Source organism: Clarias gariepinus, chromosome 3 (assembly GCF_024256425.1).
Source record: "Clarias gariepinus isolate MV-2021 ecotype Netherlands chromosome 3, CGAR_prim_01v2, whole genome shotgun sequence".
Lineage (NCBI taxonomy): Eukaryota > Metazoa > Chordata > Actinopteri > Siluriformes > Clariidae > Clarias > Clarias gariepinus.
Genome location: NC_071102.1, coordinates 29,411,493 through 29,432,204, shown reverse-complemented (window position 1 = coordinate 29,432,204; position 20,712 = coordinate 29,411,493). Strand labels below are relative to the sequence as shown.

Genomic DNA, 20,712 nt, shown 5'->3' with positions numbered 1-20,712 from the left:
AAAATATGAGTCCAAAGCAAATCAGACAAGGGCTTCAGTAAGATAAAAGGCTTGCCATATTTGCCATAACCAAATACATCCAATTTGAAAGAGGCAAAGGAGTAGCATGATGCCACCAAATGAACAATAAAAGGTGTGGTAGCCTCAGTAAAAATCCAAGGCTACCATCAAAGTATGGCACTAAAGATATACATCAACCAGCCATGACACTGACACCATCAACAGGTGAATTGAAAAACCTTGATTATCAATTATATACGAGTAAACTTGTGGCAGGATCATGGGCATTCGAGGCTCATCTATAGCTTAAGAGTAGCCTGTCTGGTTTGATCCCACAGAAAAGCCAATGCAGCACAAATTGCTGAAATAAGTCAATGCTGGCCATAAAAGAAAGATATCAGAACCTCCAGTTAAGCAAGTGGAGCTTGGTTGTTGATTTGGCCGAGGACTTCCCAGACCTCATTGCAACCGAGCATCCATGGTATGCGCCAGAGAAACAAGTCTGTTCCATGGAGGCCCCACCCTCACCTAACAGCACACAAAGAATCTATCGCTAATTGCCCAGTGCCGTTGGGAACCTGCACAATATTGGGCTTAATGTTTGGGTTTTAATGTAATGGCTGATCGGGTTATCAGGGAACAAAAATGTAACCTCATTTCCTGTATCAAGTGCTTTTTGGCTAGAAACTTTGTGCCAGCTTTCTGGGTGATAACATTTCTCTCTCTCACACACCCCCCCCCCCCCCCTTTTTCTCACCTTCAAATCACTGTGACTTCAGTCACTCATGGACATCTGCGAGATGATAAATGCATAAGAGTGTAGATTCTGCTGCTTTCCTCTGAGTGTGTTACACTGCTGCGTGAGCAGCATTTGACGAAGCTGTTGCTGGCTTGCTGGCTACTATTGTCTCAGAGGATGGATTTTCAGGATTTTTAAGTAAGCAAACTCTGAAACCATTTACTGAAAGATTTACCTTTTTGTAATGTATATGGTGACACAGTGTGGTCAATTCAAAGAACTGCACTTCATAAATATTCTCAAACTCTATAAAATTATTTTATTTAAAGTAACATGCTGAGACAATATAAAATGGATTTTAGACAATTTTAGACAACATTTCCAACTTTTCACATTTTTTAAATAAAAGATAAACTGGCCAACATTTTATGTAACTTTTTTTTTTTATATGAGTCTATTTCTTACTATTGTTCTGGTCTTCCAGATGTAAGTATACATACATATTAACATGCTCAGACTGAAACTGCTGTTGTTTTCGTTTTAGTGCAAATAGACAGACAGACAGACAGACAGACACACACACACAAAACCTATTTTAGATCAGTACTCTAAATACATGGCCACTGTGTCTTTACATTATCACACACTATTCATAACACAGAAGTGAAACATACTGTAATTGCAGAAGGTACAAGAAAATGGGATTCTCAGGAATTTTAAATTCAGAATGAATTTTAAAAAAGGAACTCAATACATCAGTGGTGTCTGTGGGTAACCAACAACATCATCATAGTCATCACTTTCGCCATGGTCATCAGTGTCATGTGAGATGAAATCTACATCAGCGGATACAGGAGAGTAAATAGGGGAATCTTCTCCACCACTCGGGTTGATACTCTCTCCAGACACTAAACGGGACCACACAACATTACTTTTAAATCAAGTTATTATAAAGCAAAACATTGTTTAAACAACAAGAGGGACAATAGTTTGTCCTTCATTATAATTTAATCTTTTATTTTCATCTATCCATCTAAGAACCTCTGTAGTCAAACTAGGGCCCATGGAGGCCAATAGTGACCAGCATTCACACAATACGAGCAATTTGGGAACACCATATAATAAACTAATAATTTTAATGTTTCGATTTAAATATATAATTAAACAAAGTGTACCTCCAAGTGGCAGGTCACTTATGATTTCTCCAGGATGTTCATAATTCTCCATGTACAGATCTGCTGTGTTGTGACCTGTATTTTCATAAACCTCCCCAGATGAGGTGCTGGATGTGTCAAATGAGTCCGCTAGAAAGAGATAAGGAAACAGGTGTGTTCCTAATGTCAGAGGATTTCATATTTCAAAAGATGCATATTTTACAAATGCATTAACATATTTGTGTCTGGCGTTTTGTGTTTCACAACCACATCCGTAGCAAATGTGTGAATGTCTGTTTTCTCAACTCTAAACCCAATTTTTATTGGTTAGAAGATGTTGATTAATTTGCTGTAACAGTAGCTCTGACAATAGTTCTGTCTGCCAGATTTTTATGAAAAGGAATGATATTTAGTATATGCTTAATATTACCAATGATATTTATGCAGTTTGTAACAGTGTACAGTCGCTTATTAACTTCAAATAAGGGATTCTGCTGCTACAAGAACATATGAGACAGCTATAAACAGAACTATGATATTTAGTTCTTTACTAAATAAAATTGTTAACTTTTTTATAAAATTATCACCAATGCTAAATTGCATGAATCTAAATAAAAACTTGATGAGGTGCTGTCATATAAATAATCAAGTAAACAAAAGTTCTATTGCTCCAGTGTAGGAAAATTGTATTATATAATTATTTGTTTTAAACATATATTAACATAGTTCAGCAATTCCTATTGGCCTACTATTTTAAGATACAAGAAAAGTAAAATAAAAGTTAAAAATAAAGCTTTGAAAAAAAAATGCACTGGACTACTCCTAATATCTAGAAGTTAGTAGTACAGGCAAGTATTACGTAATACTCAAGCAATAAAAGAGTCACCAAAAACACTCACTTACCACTAGGTGTTGCAGAGAGACGCTGAAATGTATCGAAGGGGGCTTGTAGGTATCCTTGCACTCCAGCACTTGTGTCTAAAATGAATAGTTATAACTGTTTCCTTGAAATATTTGAACAATATTGGTAGTTAAACAATATTTACTTAATTTAAAATATATATTTCTGCATTTAGCTACTTGATTTTATACAATATGTAGAAGAAAACATACACGAATCAGCCATAACTGTAGCAGTAAACAGTAAACTGGTGACAGGATAATGGGCACCCAAAGCTCACCCATGCCAGAACACCCAATGAACCACAACCCAACCCGCATGGGCTCAGCAAAGAGCCCAAGGCTGTTGACCTGGCCTCTGATCTCCCTAGATTCCCATCCAATTAAGTACCCATGGGATAGCCCAAACAAACAAGCCCAATCCCTGGAGGCCCCACACCACAACTCACAGTGCCCAAAGGATCCACTGCCAATGTGTGTATGGTTTTACTGTTAATGTTTTTAATGGTATAGCTGATAAATATATGTTTATTTAACAAATGATTTGGTAAGAAGGTACTCTGCCCAAAGATCTCTTAAGCTGATTTTTCAAGCAAATTTAAATTAAGCATGCTTGTGGTTTGCCTGAAAATGTTTTTTTTCTTTTTTGTTTACTTGCATAATTTAATTCTTAAGAACTTAAATGACTACCTAGGAAAGAGACAGAGAAAATCAAGTTTCAAAAGATACAATCAAGTCATCAGGTAGTAGGTGCTTTCCACTGAGTAATAGTACATTTTACACCCAAAAAAACAAAGACAGGAAGAAGCAGCAAGAACCAAACAGGTTTCAGTTTTGGCAAAGAATTACAGTACTTTATTCCATTCCAATAATGTCATTTCAATCTATGTATTATCAGTTACACTAGTAGTGCATAAATAATAACACTAAATTAGAAACATTTGCACCAAACAAACTGTAAAAAGGAAATGTGCAACACAAGTCATCTTATCATAACGACAGTAAGCATACACTGTAGTTTACAGTGAGGTATGTTTTATATACAAAGTACAGATCTTGACTCACCCTCTTCAGTAACCATCTGCAGATGTGGGCCCTTCACAGCAGGAGGTCGACCATCTGCATTATGCCGCATAGAGTCTGCATGGGAGAATATAACATAAGAATCTTTACAAAGCCATACAGTAGTTAACCTGCGCATAGTTAACCTACGCAAACAAACTTTAGAGATGTGAACCAGTAACACTTAGTCCTTAACTTCCTCACTAGATTTCATTATGTTTTAAAATGCAAGAGTAAAAATACACTGCATGACCAAACGTTTCTGCATATGTTTCACAACCTCTTTCTAAAACTGTTGGAAGTTTTTAAAACTATTGCCACAAAATTTGCAAGACATCTTTGTGTAGGACAGTTTAGTGATTCTTCTGCTCAAAAATGGCTGACTTAATTAACCTGTTAATTACTATGCCCAGTGGATGTGTTTAGGTTGTGGTGAAATTACATACTGGCCCTCCAGGACTGGAGTTAAAGATCCCTGGTCTAGCATGTTTTAGTTTGCTGTGGTATTACAATTTCCCTGAACTGGAATTAAGGCTGCTTTCACATTAGTCATGACTGATTTGTACTGTCCCCATTGCTCTTCCTCCCCCCGTACACTGCTACCTAGCTTTCTCAATAGTAATACTGATTTATACCAGGGTACACTTATAGATTTAAACTCTCTGACACAGTAAGTGGCAGTATGCACTTCTTTGGTTTAAGAACCACCATTTAACACAAAGAGAAGAATTGCGTTGTGAACAGCATCCCACTCTCATTTTTAGGCAATGTTGGCTTTCATATTCAATTTGATCTTTGCCCAAGTGAGCAGAACTGTGCTCCAGAACATACTGGTACTGTACACTAAGCTGCAAGTGTTCACTATGCAAATGTCTGGTACATTGGGGGGCAAGTGTATTGTTATCCGTGCCTGGGCCTGTAATGTAAAAGCACCCTAAGAGGCTCAAACCAGGGAGGGCAAAGTCTGTCACATGCTTCCTCCGAGATACATGAAGCCAACCAACCCCATTACTGAAGAACTCTCTATACGTGTTTGTTCATGATTATCTAGTTCTGCTATGAGAGGTAAGTATGCAGAATTCTTTAGTAGCAAAGATGGGCCAAGGATCACCAGTATTACGAAGGATGAGCCAGGATTTGGGTATTTACCCTTACACACGTGAGCCAATTTGTTGGCACCCATCCATTAATGTAAGAAAAACTCACACAGATCACTGAAAAAACTACCAAAATTAATAATAAATAATAATTCTATGACTATTAACTAATTCAAATCAGGCCCCTCACAGCAGGAGGTCGACCGTCTGCATTATGCCACATAACGTCTGCTATGGAGAGTATAACTTGAGAATCTTCAGACAGGCAGAAACCTACGGGAATTTTAAACTTGTGAACCAGTAACACTTTGCCTTTTCAATATTTTTTTTGCTCTGAATGGGCATTTACCACACCTATGCTCCAAAATATAGAGGAAGGACTTCCCGTACCTTCTTCATAAAAACAATTTAGGGGTAAATCTAAAATCTAAAGTTTTCAAGAAGCACACACAGGGTGAGGGTCATGTACTTAAACTTTTGCCCATTTAGTGTAACTGCACTAACCTAAATAAATCAACAACATTAACTATAATTAGTTACATCAACGTCATTTACTATACTAATTTAAATTAACATTTAAAGAGTAGTAATAATGAGATGATGTTCAAATCTTAATTACTAATTTAATTAATTACTCTTGTTAACCGTGCCTGGGCCTGTAATGTAAAAACACCCTAAGAGGCTCAAACCAGGGACAACTGATTGTGCACTAACACAATAGTATATAATAATTGACTGACTGATTTATACAAAGCCCCCCAAGGTTGTGTTCTAAGCCCCCTGCTGTACTCTTTATACACCTATGACTGCGTGGCCACTACCAACTCCACCACCATCATCAAGTTTGCTGACGACACTGGCGTGGTCGGTCTGATCACAAACAACGATGAGTCGGCCTACCTGGAGGAGATTGGAAATCTGAAGAACTGGTGCCAGAGGAACAATCTCCTCCTGAACGTCAGCAAGACAAAGGAGCTGATAGTGGACTTCAGTACAAAGCAGGAGAGGAACTACCAGAACCCAGTCATCAACAGGAGCCCAGTGGAGAGAGTGGACAGCTTCAGATACCTTGGTGTTCACATCACAAAGGACCTGTCATGGTCCTGTCACATCAACACCATGGTGAAAAAGGCCCGGTAGCGTCTGTACCACCTTAAACGCTTGAGAGACTTCAGATTGCCCTCCAAGGTGCTCAGGATTTTCTACTCCTGCACCATAGAGAGCATCCTGACGGGAAACATCACAACCTGGTTTGGGAACAGCACCATGCAGGACAGATGAGCTCTATAGAGCTGCGATCAGCTGAGCACATTATCCGCACCGAGCTCCCTGACCTGCACTCAATCTACACCAAGCGGTGCTGGACCAAGGCCAGGAAGATCGTGAAGGACCTCAGCCATCCCAACAATGGACTGTTCTTTCCGTGGCGGTCAGGAAAGCGCTTCCGCTTCCTGAAGGCCAACACAGAGAGACTGAGGAGGAGCTTCTTCCCTTCTAAACCATACCACCATGCAGAACTAATACAATCTTTTAACATCAATGGACACTATGGACACATTCACGCACATCTACACTTACATGTTTATGTTTACATTCTGGACCATTGCACAAAGACACTTTAATAAAGCACCTTAATAAGACACTTTTTATGCATATTTGCACACCATATTTTTTCCACCAAATTTCAATTTTTTTTATTTTTTTTAAATGCTCTATTGTACAGTATATTTCTATTTCTAATTTCATTTCTATTTTATGTACAGTATACGTCTATTTTTATCCTAGTTAAATGTAATTTTTCTATCATATTTCTTTTATTCATATTTATTTCTTATTATAAGCTTTAATTCTCTTTTTAAGGTCACTGGCGGTCATGTAAGCATTTCACTGCATATCGTACTGTGTATGACTGTGTATGTGACAAATAAAATTTGAATTTGATTTAATTTTAAAATACACAAGATACCATGGTGTTATTTAATGGTCTACCTGCAACTTTACATCAATCATTTTTGTTTATTATTCAACAAATTTTTTATCTTTAGTCTTTACCGTCAAATGTATGCTGCAAATCATTTTTTTCACAATCCAATAAGAAATTTCTGACTTGTCTCTGAGTTTATGGGGATGAATTATGTCTACTGATGGTATTAATAGCAATAGGAATCATCTAAAAGCTATAACGGTATATACAGTAAGAGGGGCAGGATGTGAGAAATTGAAGTAAGTGAGGCGGGAACTGGGAGAAATCAGTTGTTAAATGTTTTCCCTATTTTTCTACTAGATTTGTATATTAGTTATATTAAAGGGGATTGTTTTACATTATTAGACGTTGTAGGACTGCTTCATGCTATTCTGTTATCTTCGTATAAACTCACTGCGGAAGGTGGACAGGGTGAAATCACCACTTGGAGCGCTGTCATTGGCTTCGTAGTCTGTATCATAGGAAGTACTTTCTACACTACTCTGAGTCCATATTTGTGGTGGGATGGGTGGAGCTGTAGAAAAAAAAACACAACATTCACTTAACACAATTTAGTAGAAAAAAATTGATAAATCTGCATTTCAGGAGGTGTGTACACTGACCGGCATCCGTGTCATTGTTGGTGACTTTAACAAGGTGGATTGAATCTCTATAGTTGTTCTCTTCAGCTGCAGCATTGGTTTGTAAACTGGCAAATCTCTGCTGAACCTCAAGAGCTGTGGAAGATAGTAAACTTGTCATGACAATAGTCTACTCTTTACCGCAGGATAAAGTCACTACATACTAATAGTGTTTAAACTTATCTTTCAAATACTTACTTTACAAGCTGTTTGAACTAATACCTACCTTTTCTTTTCTTTTTTGAACAGCAACACATGATTATATTCGAGAGAATTGCAATTAAAAGAATGCAGGATAGTATGATGCAGCCCAGTAATTCAGGAGTCCAAATCATTGTGAGAGCATCTGGGTTGGGTTGCACTTAAAAGAGGGAAAAAATGTGCACTGTATGTAACATAGACCAAAGAACCTTCACTCTAATTACAAAACATATCTAATGTGTTACATGTTGATCCAGCTTTCAATTAAATGTAAATATGTATATGTAATGTAATTACAAAAACAGAGTCCATTCAATCCAGAAACTGTATATTACTTATTATGCCTGACTTTGTTTTATGTGTTTAACTAGAAATGTCAAAATGGCTAAAAAGTATACTTACTTGTTGTTACTGTTGTCGTACTTACAACTGGAGTGGTTGGTACAGGCAGGCCAAGAGAGTCTGAAAGAGACAGCATATGCACACACACTTAAAGTCGAATGTTTACATACACCTTACCCTAAACATTTACTGTAAACTGCTTGGTTTTTCACAATTCGAAATGTCTAGTCCTAGTAAACATTTTATGTACAGGCAGGATTACTACTTTATTTTAAGAATGTGAAATGTCATAACAATAGTGCAGAGAAATATTTAATTCAGCTTTTATTTATTTCATTATATTCCCAGTGGGTCAGAAGTTTATATACACTTAGTATTTAGTAGATTTCTTTAGTTTTTTCCTTTATGTCAAACAAAGAGGCATGGAGCTTGAAGTTAGGCCTTATAATACATCCACAGATATACCTCCAGTTGACTAAAATGATATCAATTAGTCTATCAGACGCTTTTAAAGCCACTATTTTCTGAAAATTTTCCAACCTATTTAAAGGCACTGTGACAACATGACATCATGTGCAGGGGTTTTAAAAAAACAGTTTTAATAACTTTAGGCTAAGTGCATGTAAACTTACTTCAACTGCATTTACACAAAAAGGAACTAGTCCTTGATTAATTTTACTTACTATTACAAATCACTCCTGCAGCCATTGAGTTTCTGCAGGTCTGTTGTAAATGTGAGACTTTACTTGTTTCTATCTCCAGACACTCCCAAAGGGTTTTATGGCCACCCTTACAAAAGTAATACCACAGTGATCCATTTGTGTGGGTAAAATGTGTCTCAAAGGCTTCAAATTTTTTTGCTGTCCCACAGCCCAACATGGAACAAGCCATGGATGCCTCTTGCTTATCCCAGCATTCATTACACACTGTACCCCATGAACCGTTCCGATGGATTTCCACTCTGCCTGAGCAACGGTCCAGTCCACCAGTGAGTCTCAGAGCCTTATATTCTTTAAAATGTTGACAGGAAAAAAAGAAAGAATTATATTAATATAATAAAGAAAATTACTAGTTGTAATGTTTGATTAGTAAACAGGAGATTTAAAAAAAAAACTAAAACTAATAACAATAAATGCTTCAACATAATTAATGCAAATTTCTAGGAGGGTTGTACAAAGATAAAACCATCTTATATCAGATGTCACACACAAGTGTTCCAGTGCTGCAGGTGGCGCTTTTAAAATTTAATCACAATTTCAACAACTACAAGAGGAAGGCTGCCTCTCCTATAGTCATCTTGAAATGAATCAGCTTGAGCAGCTTGACCTAGTTTGTATGACCAGTCACAAGTTTAGCATGTTTACATGTGAAGCATACTTATGCTATGTTTTTAGTGGAAGCCTGTCAAACCTATTATCCACAGGGGCCTTGAGGTATACCTGAACACACCACTCCAGCATCTTCCTTATGTCCACAGTCATGACCTTCCCTGACTGCAGGACACTCCCACAGGCTCCTCTCCTTCCCTGTGCAGTTCAGCTCATCCATGAGAATACGACCTTTACCCTGTGTATAGGGGCCGTCCTGCCCATTAACAGAGATTGCATATCCACAGTTCAGCTGAGCACAGACCACATCTGCATCCTGCTTATCCCACTCATCATCACACACTGTTCCCCACTGTCCAGCGTTCCACAGCTCCACCCGTCCAGCACATTTATGGCTACCTCCAGACAATCTGACTTCGTGTTTACCTGAAGTAACATATAAAAGTACTTTAACACATAAACTGTCATTTCTTTCTGAACTGTTTATTTTATTTTAATAGAATACCATAAACCTACATACATCATGTCCACATTTTATAACTTACCACAGATGACTTCAGACATATTTGTGCAGTCATTTCTGACCACAGTGGAACAGTTCCTTAAATAGGAGTTGTGATAGATGCAATCAGTGAGACAGGAACTGTTGTCTGGTGCTTTTGTGTTATTCTGTGGAAACGCTTCTCCACAGTTGAAGTTCTGACATATTTCATTGGACAGTCTGAGCAGGGACTCTGGGGTTAAAATGACTGCGGATTCAGGTGCTGGAGATGTTATTTTCCAGACACAATGGTTATTTGCTGGGATTATGTAGGGAGCATCTGGTGAAAATAATGATAATAATAAAAGTTTAACAGCAAACTATACAACTCCTCCTTAACATTAGTTTTTTTCAAAAAAGCTAATATTAATACAACCTGATATTTTGAATATTATGCATTTGTTTGAGTTACAACAGTGTTTAAAAGCACCATTGGAAAAATTGTGTTTTGTGTTTGTATTAGTGTTAATTTAAATGCAAATTAGTTTTAATATATGTTGGTTGAATTTTAAAAACACAGAAAACTCATGCTGGCAGCAATTTGGATCCTGCGAAAACGATTTGAGGTTGTAAACGATCTTGTACAGAAAAAGTCTGTGTATCTCTTGAGTGTTGTAGTATTATCTCTCTGAAAAGTTTTCTTTCCAATAAAGCATGGCCTACAAATGAAGCACTACCAGTATTTAAAAAATATATATATGGTAAAGTTTTATAATAGGCAAGCTTTAGTGCCTAAGGAAAGTAGTTTGCTGAAATAATTGGAAGCCTGAAAATGACGTTTTGACGTCACTCTTTATGGACACAGATCAACTATTAACACCAGATAACAGTAAAACATAAACATTGTTTAGCAATTATATGCAAGTAAACTAGAATTATGGGTACCCTAGACTCATTTATGGTTATGGGGAGCAAAGGTCATTCCAGCCAATTGGGTCCAATCCCACAAAAAAAGCCAATGTAGCACAACTCTTCAAAAAAGTCAGTGCTGGCCACAACAGAAAGGCAAAAAAAAACACTCAGTGCTTTAAACCCTGCTGTGTATGTGGCTTAACAGGTAAACGCAGACTCGGGCCCCAAGTTCTCTAGATTCCAATCTGATCTGATTGAGCACCCTTGGGACGCCCCAGACAAGCAAGTCCGATTCATGAAGGATACACCCCGCAACTCACAGCACTCAAAGGATCTGCTGACAACATCCTGGTACCAGACTTGACAAACAAAACCCCAGAGTTTTGTGGAGCTACTGCACAAGGGGCCAGAGTTGCCTAGGCACTGAAACTTGGTGAAATCAGAAGCTATCATAATCAGCTTCTACATAACACTTTATGTGTCTTTATGTTATTTTTTTTTAAAGCAATTTCAAATGTTTATAATGTTAATAAATATTTTTAATTTATAATTATTTACATTAATAGTTATTAATAACATAAATTTTTAATTACGCTATATGTTTTTAAAAAATGTTGGTGCTTAGTTTAAATAATAAATTCCAGCATTAAAAGATACATCAAGTCTTACCACAAACAGCCCCAGAGAGAATGCTGCAGTCGATGCTATGAACCTTTGAGCAGTTGATCAGCTGGTTGTTGTGGTAGCTGCAGCCTGTGAGACAGCTCGCATTTCCATGTGCAGTGTTCTCATTTAGCTTGTAGACTTTACCACAGCCGAGGCCCTGACAGATCCGAGTAGCAAGTGGTAAAAGGGATTGCTTAGTGAAAATAGCCACATCCAAACTCTGATTTTCTTCTGCAGAGGTTATAGCCCAGGAGCACGGTGTGGAGGCCTGGTTTATGTACAGTTTAGCTGGGAAAACAACATGGTAGAACATGAAATGTCGTGAAAAATTATTTGCCCCCTTTGTAATTTTTTTTGCATATCTGTCACACCTAAATGATTGAGTTCATTAAACAAATGTTAATATTGCACACTGATAACCCAAGTAAACAATGATAACCCAAGTACCCATGGTAAGAGCCATTATCCAAAAATGGAGAAAACTTAAAGCAGTGGAGGCTGAGGAGTGGTCGGCCGACCAAAATTACTCCAAGAGCACAACGACGACTTATCCAGGAGCTCATAAAAGCACCCAGAGCAACATCTAAAGAACTGCAGGTCTCACTTGCCTCAGTTAAATGTTCATAATTCAACAATAAGAAAGAGACTGGGCAAAAATAGCATTTATGAGAGATTTGGTGAACCAAAAACAACAAAAAGGCTCATCTCACATTTGGCAAAAAGAAATATCTTAATTATCCCCAAAACTTTTGGGCAAATATTCTGTGAACTGATTAGACAAAAGTTAAAATTTCTGGAAAGTTTTACCACTTCAGTAGCTGACGTCAGCACCTTTTTACAGAAGTCTATGGCTACTGCAGTGGCAGTCAACAGACCATAAACGTGCTTTTTCTACCCATCCCAGTATTCCCAGTATTCTCCAAATGCCCACTGAACACATTTAGCATTTGCACATAAAATACTATTTTACCCACCCTGTAGTTTTGCTTTACTTCAGTTTAAGTTTTAGTTTTGCTGATCACGTAAAGAAAGAATTGATGTGGAACTAGGTTACAAGGACAGAAAACCACCAAGACTATAATTGTATATGCTTCATTGTTAGTTACTGGATAGGAAAAAGTTAACACGTAAAAAAAAAAAATGGAACTCAAGCATTAAATATAAATACTAGCATTATTTCTTAAAATATTAAAATGATTTATTGTACTACTTTTATTATATCATAAAAGTTAAATCTTATCTATAGTATTAAAAGGGCTTGGAGTAGAAGTACCTATTAAAACATTACCAAAGATAGTTAGAAATGTTTTTGCAAAATTATAATAATATTATGCAAGGACTCTCTTACACAGAGTACCCTTAAATCAATTTATATATATTTGAAAATGGATGTATGTTTTAAATAACAATTATGTTTAACACATAACATTCTCATTTATCAAACTAAGTCAGTAAGCAGTTTTGCTGGTCCTCTTTAAAAGTCTTTTGTGGTGATAAATTGAAATTTGATTACATCTGGAGATTTGATTTATTGAACAAACAGGTTGACTAATTATCAGATTCAGAACACACTTTATTTGTCAATACACTACACGACCAGAGATGCACATAGATCTATAAGAATCTTGGTAAGATTGCTGCTGTGGGCGTCTAACAAACAATATAAGTGTCAAACATTAACATAAAAAATAGTGCTACAAATGAACATACAGATACAGGAACAGATAAGGCATGAAATAAAATATAATATATTTCTAATCTACCTAGGTAGTGTGCAATCACCTTTACTCGAATTGCATTTTCACTTGTCAACATCCCAAAACTATTCCAAATAGTTGCTACTCTCAATACAATGTGGAGCTGATGATGTCTAGGGCTTGTGTTGCTGCTTTTAACAAAAAGGTTACAGGGGAAGTGTAATTGCACCTGCAGCTCATCAGAAAATGCATCTCCACACCACAACAACATACCACATCCTGTCACATCTCGCCATACTTATCCCTCTTTAAAAACACAATATTCACAGCAACAATGCACTTAAATGCAATGAACATGCATTATATAGGCTAAAGTCATGTCTAGCCATGCACAATAATCCCTAAATACCATGCATATTACTCTTTGATCTGCATTGAACTAGGAGCATACTTCTGGTGTTTGTATGCTTAAGGCATGATGATGATGATGATGATGATGATGATGATTGGTGATGGTTTTGAGGTGTGATTGTGACTTAAAAGTAGGAAATATGAAATGTTCAAAGTATAATTTTAATATGATTTTAATGTGTCAGTTTTGTAATATTAAACTAGGTCATAGTTATGACATTACTCAGAGGTGAGTCTTGATAATAACCACATCAAATCAGCCTTGTATGCAAGACCACATGTACACCACCTTACTAACCACCGGACTAAATGTTGGTCTTGAATAGGACATATATTTTACTAAAAAAAAATATTCAGAAACATGTTATTAATATACATTTTGTGACTGTACTTCTTTGTAAAAAAACAAAAAACAAAAAAAAAGACTTAAAAAATCTACCTGGGTTAAGAACGATTAGAAATAGAAATCTTAATAATTCTAATACCGTATTTTTTTTAAAAGAAAGACTGCTTACATTCTGTACAAAATATACATTAACCTTATCTGTTATGATACTGTAAGTATACCATACTCTCCAGCGATCCCTACCTTTCGGACCTGTCTGAAACACATCTTGGTGCCCTGCTTCTGATTAGAGGTCTCTCTTGCAGTTTTTCTCTGATCTCTCATGAGTCGCTCAGTAGTTTAGGACTAAAAATTTTTTTGTTTTGTACCTGAGTTTCTGACAGTGAAAGTGGATGTCATGTTAACTTAAATACCTTTCCTATTATTCCAAACGTTTAGCAATATAGCATAGAATATGACTGCAAATCAATCTTTTGCCGTGTAAACTCCAATGTATTCAAATTTTTCTTACCAACATCGCCCATGGCGTACTCATCAGGGAAAAACTGATAATTATAATTTATACATATTTCCTCACATTTTTCATAATTTCTTTATTCTGTAAAACGGCTTTGTGACAATTATCGTTGTTCAAATCACTATATAAGTAAAACTGAACTGAAATGAAACAAAAAGTAAAGGCCTGTCTCTCTTCGCCAAGCACTTAAATTACTGATCAGCTATTGATTTAAGAAAAAAAATTGTTTAATGTACTTCACTCTTCAACAAGGCATTTAAACTGACTGCACGCTAGTTTACAAAGCATGTCTGTGAGTGGCTCTGGATAGGGACATCTTACAAATGGCAAAATAAAAGTAAACGAGTCTTTAACTGCATATGAGAAACTCAAATAATAAAATGAAACAAATCATAAGGAAATGAAATACACCCATGAGGATGGGTTCCTTGTTGAATCTGGGCCCTTTCAAAGTTTCTTCCTATTGTCATTTCAGTTTTTCCTTGCCTGTGTCACCCCTGACTTACTCATCAGGGACAAATTGATAATCATAGTCTATACATATTTCCTCACACTTTTCAAACATTTTTCCATAATTTTTGATTCTGTAAAGCTGTCTTGTGGCAATGACCATTGTTAAAAACACTTAATAAATAAAATTGATTTTAATTGAATCATCAGTTATCCAATACAATTAAGACACAGATAAATCATTTAAATGACTGTGAAATAATATTCCTCACAAATGTATGTCGGTCATTATAGTGCAAATACAAATACTTCACACCACTAGCCTCATAAAAACAGAATGAACTTTTAAAAACCTTTAGAAATTAGATTTTTAATACCCCAAAACTAAAAGCAAAAAAAATTATTTAAATCCCCATATTAAAGATAGATACAGAATGGCTTTACATGTAGGAAATGACAAACAAAGGCATGAACAATGGAGACATAAGAACAATTAAACTTGACTGATTAACTGCTTGTTATAAAATTATTTCAAGAAAAACTATGAAAATATTTCATTTAATTACACATACAATACATTTTATGAAATAAATAATGAGTAATGCACTAACCTTGACAGAGAACAAGAGCCTGAAGCAGTACAAGAATCTTAAAAACCTCCATTTCCATTAAATGTAGTAGTTACTCCTTTAAACAGAAGGCATACTGACTGAGAATAGAAAAAGCTAAAATGAAAGGCAAAGATAACAATCACCTCTCATATGTTTCAGCAAAATGCTGCCTCCTTTGCCTCCATGTAAATGTCATGTGAGGACACATTACTGTGTAAATAGTTTAAACATTGTAATGTGATCTTATTTTCTTTATAATTATTATTATTATTTTACACCACACTGCATAAAAAAGGTATCTATGGCTATACAATATTGATTAAAGGTAATGAAATTACTGAATTATTGAAATTAGTGTTTTACTTCGTTACATAAGATAATTCAATTTGTAACTTTAAAATAAAAGATGATTGTCCTAAAATAGTCATCCAAACACTAATAAGAGATGCTTTATAAGAGAGTGTTTTCCTGTTTAAACGTCTTTAACAATGTAACAAGGTATTAAAAGAAAAATATGCTCAGACTTTATTACGACTCTATTAACCGCCTATACACAGTAGAATTCAATATTGTTTTGTTAAGTAGCAAATTTAATGGGCCTTTGACAACAGTGTGCTGTAATACAACAATAAAACAATAAGACATTATTGAGTAATTTTATCATAAATATGAATATACAGTAAATATTTTAGTGATATGCCAAATATTGTATTGAAGAATACTGTCAAAGGGTATTCAAACTGAGTATTATAATAATTACTTGTAATAGTAATATACAGTGGATATAGAAAAGAATCACCCCTTTGAAATAATCAAATTAGGTTGAACACAGTTTTGGTTTTATCTAGCTGTATTTATTCAATGTAACTTTTACCACCCAAATGAAAGATATAACATTTACATTTAGTCATTTGGCAGACGCTCTTACCCAGAGCGACTTACATTTTTATCTCATTACACATCTGAGCAGTTGAGGGTTAAGGGCCTTGCTCAAGGGCCCAACAGTGGCAACTTGGTGGTTGTGGGGTTTGAACCTGGGATCTTCCGAACTGTAGTCCAATGCCTTAACCACTGAGCTACCCCTGACACTGAAATAACACCAACTTGTCAGAAAAAAAATAGAAAAAAAAAATCACAGATTTGGAAAAGTATCACCCCCCTCAAATGACCTATAAACTCAGTCAGGAGAAGCTAATCACCTTCCCAATGGCACACAAAGGCGTTGAACGTTCAACTGTGATTATTTAACAATACTAAAGCATTTCAGTGCCTGGTAGCGCAAGTGAAGCAAACAATCAACTATTCAAATATATAAAGTTGTGCACATGCAGAAGGAGATGGATAAAAATTCTAGAGTCTTTATCACTGTCTAGAAGCACCGTGAACTCTATTATTAAAAAGTGGAAGGTATTTGGTCCAATACGGTCCCTCGCTAGATTAGGACGTCGCTCCTAAATGGAAGAAAGACCCACAGCAACTCTGAAGCAGTTGCAGGAATTTATGACAAAGAGTTATACTTGTGTGCATGTGAAAACAATATCACAAGTTCTCCACAAATGTGGCTTCTATAAGAGGGTTGCAAAAAAAAAAAGCCACTTCTCAAAAAAGGCCACATGCAGTCACAACTAAGCTTTGCAAAAACACAGGACATCAGATGAGGAAAAAAACATAATTGGCTACAACATCAAACAATATATCAATTTAATACAGCTCACAATCTATATAGAAACATTCCTACAGTAAAGCATGAAGGTAGTAATATCCTGTTATGGGGTTGTTTCTCTGCAGATGGGGCAGGAGCATTTGTGAGAATATAAAGAAAATGGATGGAGCAAAATACCATTAAGTTGTCGATTGGAAGAAGGTTTAACCAACATGATAATGACCAAAAGCACACAACCAAACTGACCACACAGTGGTTAAAGAAGAAAAAGATGAATGTCTTTGCATTACCTAGTCAAAATCCAGACTTAAACCCCATTGAAAATCTGTGGAATTATTGAAGACTATAGTCTGAAAATAGTAACCATCAAATTTAACTCAACTTAAGCAGTTCTGCAAATGGAGTGGGCAAATATTGCAAAGTCTAGATGTGGAAAGCTCCATGTGCCATTAGGAAAGTGATTAGCTTTACCTGACCAAGTTTACAAATAATTTTTAGAAGCGGGTGATCCTTTTCCAAATCAGCGATTACATTGTTTTTTTTCTGACATGTTCGTGTTATCTTTGTGGATGTTTAAGGTTGCACTGAGTAAATACAGCTAGATAAAACAAAAACTGTGTCCATCTTTATTTTATGCTGCAAAGCAAAGATATATGATTTTTTTAATGTATTGTAATGATTCTTTTCTTTGCCCACTGTAAATGTAGATGTAATTTTGCAGTTTGATTTTTCACATAATGCAGTTAAAGGGTAGGGTTTGAAGTGTATGTGTTCATTTTTTTGACAGCTGTAAAGCAAGCAGTGAAAATGGCACAAAATGGCTGATGCTGAGCGTGTGTGTGTGTGTGTGTGTGTGTGTGTTGCACTTCCACTATTTTAAAAAGGCCAGTGTTGTCTTTTTAGAAAAAAAAGGATTAAGTGGGCACAACTGGAACAAGGATCATGATATCTTCATCGTATCACATCATATCTTCATACAATACAAATTAGATAGACGGCATTAAACTTACAGTTTTCAGTGTCAGTACTTGTTAAAAGGACTTGTGCTTTTTGTGATGTTCAGTACAGGTTCTATGGACAAACAGAAAATTTGTAAAATACTACATTGTAAACAGCATATTGAAACTGTATTATTATTATTATTATTAGCATTAGCATTAGCATTTTAAACATCAGAATATCAGATGACACAAGTCACTCTAACCCATGGCTCTGATGGGAAAAATGGTCTAATGTAAGACAATTACTTGCAATCTGTTTAAACCATGGTAGCCTAATTTTGCAGATTTTTTCACATACTGCAGTTATGGAGTAGATTTTAAGTTTTATTTGTCTTTCATTTCTGAAATAAGTTGTTAATCATTCTAGACAACTGCATTTGGCACTAATGCAAGCAGTGAAAAATGGCACGAAAAGGCAGATACTGCTAATGTTGAATAAAGAAAAAAATAAAAAATAAAAAAGTGATAGTTTGCAACACTGCATCAAGAACTTATCGGGCAGCATGCAATATCTTTATATAAATAACATATACTGTATAAAACTTATTTTATCAACTTGTATGGAGAAAAGTAAATCAGCAAAGTAGAAGTAGTAGAAGCATTTACTTAATACCACTATTGAAGTGTGTATAAATTTCTTTGGGCCCCTCTGTATGTGTATAATGTGTGACAGTAGTAACTTTATGCTAACTGTATGGTTAGACTAAAAAACCTCATTCATACTGAACAGGGTTAATTGTCATTGTTATTTGAGTTGTTCCCGTCAAGGGGTGGCCACAATGGCCCACACGATTCACACATTTACCTTGGTACAGGTTTTATGCCAGATCCCCTTTCTGTTACAACCCTGCCATTTTTATCTGGGATTGGGGCCGGCACTAAAGATGTCCTGCATGCAGTGGCTGGATTAGGGCATTGGCTAGGAATCTGACCTAGGTCTCCCTCATGGCATGTGAGAAGCCTACCACTGAGCCACCAATGCCCCATAATGTACATTGTTAATAAATTATCAAAAGCAAGAAAATTATCTTCTTTGGATAATTGTTCGTAGACAAACGTAGCCATTAGCCTTCTACATAAAGAATGTTCTAATCAGATTAAGAAATGTGCATGTGGATGCAGATGTAGCACCTTGCACCATGTTACTATAATCAACTCACAATGTGCATTAAAGCCTAGTGGCAACGTGAGGAAATTTAGCTAGAATGTTACATTTACTATAAAATGTATTAAATCCTTTAATAATAGCAGGTTACTTACCAAAAAAATACTCACAGCTCTCATCTTTAAATCCTTAATCATTAACACTGTAACAGCAACTGTCCTGCTTCCTGTTTTTTCCCTGTCTAGTTTCCTCTCTTTCTCTTTTAAGTTCCTAATAATATAGTTTTTCTTTTTCTGACACCATGCTCCCTGTTTCCTATGAACTCTGTGAGAAATCGCTATGAGGATACCGCATTTACCTGCTTTATTTCTGAACCAAAATTACTGTGGTGGATTCTGAGGTTTCAGAAGAAAGCCAGAGAGCATAGTGTGACATCACTACACTTTATGCATCAGTACCAAAACCACACCCACTTAAAGTTAAGAGGAGCTGACAGATTGTTCACAGGCATAAAACAGGCAAGCTATAGTCAGTAGTCATCTGCCTAGAAAATGTAACTAATTTAAAGGTACGCATTTTATCTTTACAAATATGTATGCAAAGGAAAAAACACATGTATTTACATATTTTATGCATGAACAGTGTGGTTTTGTGTGCTGAGTTTTTTTTTTAAGGAATCACAAGAATTTCCAAAACATTCAATAAAACAAGAAACTGCTTTAAAAAAGACATTTTATATATAAGGTAAAACAAATAAAATGCATCCAGGATACGGGTTGGATTCCCGCTTTAGGGTCTGTGTGCATAGAGGTGTGCCTGGGCTTTGGTGGGTTTCCTCCGGATACTCCGGTTTCCTCCCACAGTCCTAAAACATGCAGATTAGGTTAAATGGTGTTTCCTAATTGTCTGTAGTATGTGAATGTGCTTGTGAATGCTAACCAAAGGACCTACCATGGTCATAAAAATGTGAATAAATACAATGGCTGCATTGGCATCCACTGTCCCTAGTTGGATTACAAAGGTTCCTAGATGGATGGATGAAATTAAATTAAAAAAAAACGTATACAAATAAAATCATAAAAATGCATTGCATTAATTAATTTGTTAATATTTGTACTAGAAGAAATTTTGTGTATTATGAGTCAGAGCCCAATACAGACTCCGGGAATGATTGTGTGTAGTTTATGAGAAATTCTTCCCTTTTCTTTTTAAAGAAAAAAGCTACCTCTTAACAAAATGAATCTCAACAAGAACAATGACAAAAAATTGTTTTCAACATTTTTCTTATAAACACATATTCTGGTTTCGCTTTTCCTCATTAATTTTCTTTTCCCTTTAACAGACATATCTATATATCTATCTTTGTTGCGTGCAATTTGAAAGTTATTTTATGACAGTCCAGAATCAGAAAGAAATAGATTCGCT

At 35.8% G+C, this 20,712-nt stretch overlaps 1 protein-coding gene across 5 annotated transcripts; it reads right to left on the bottom strand.

Annotated features, from left to right (window-relative positions):
- Positions 1-1,120: 1,120 nt before the first annotated feature.
- LOC128519386 (deleted in malignant brain tumors 1 protein-like) lies at positions 1,121-19,682 on the bottom strand. Of its 5 annotated transcripts, none has more exons than XM_053493103.1 (15): positions 19,443-19,682; positions 18,192-18,252; positions 15,519-15,632; positions 11,490-11,774; positions 9,973-10,248; positions 9,539-9,853; positions 8,783-9,109; positions 8,160-8,219; positions 7,783-7,917; positions 7,539-7,652; positions 7,331-7,450; positions 3,859-3,933; positions 2,797-2,871; positions 1,915-2,043; positions 1,121-1,647 (listed from the first exon to the last, which is right to left on the bottom strand). In XM_053493103.1, exons 3-15 carry the CDS (start codon positions 15,574-15,576, stop codon positions 1,487-1,489), a joined length of 2,130 nt encoding a protein of 709 aa, XP_053349078.1. In that variant the 5' UTR covers positions 15,577-15,632; positions 18,192-18,252; positions 19,443-19,682; the 3' UTR covers positions 1,121-1,486. The 5 variants fall into 5 exon arrangements, with proteins under 5 accessions (XP_053349078.1, XP_053349077.1, XP_053349076.1 ...); XM_053493102.1 differs by having other exon boundaries at positions 15,519-15,616; XM_053493101.1 differs by having other exon boundaries at positions 15,519-15,594.
- Positions 19,683-20,712: the final 1,030 nt, after the last annotated feature.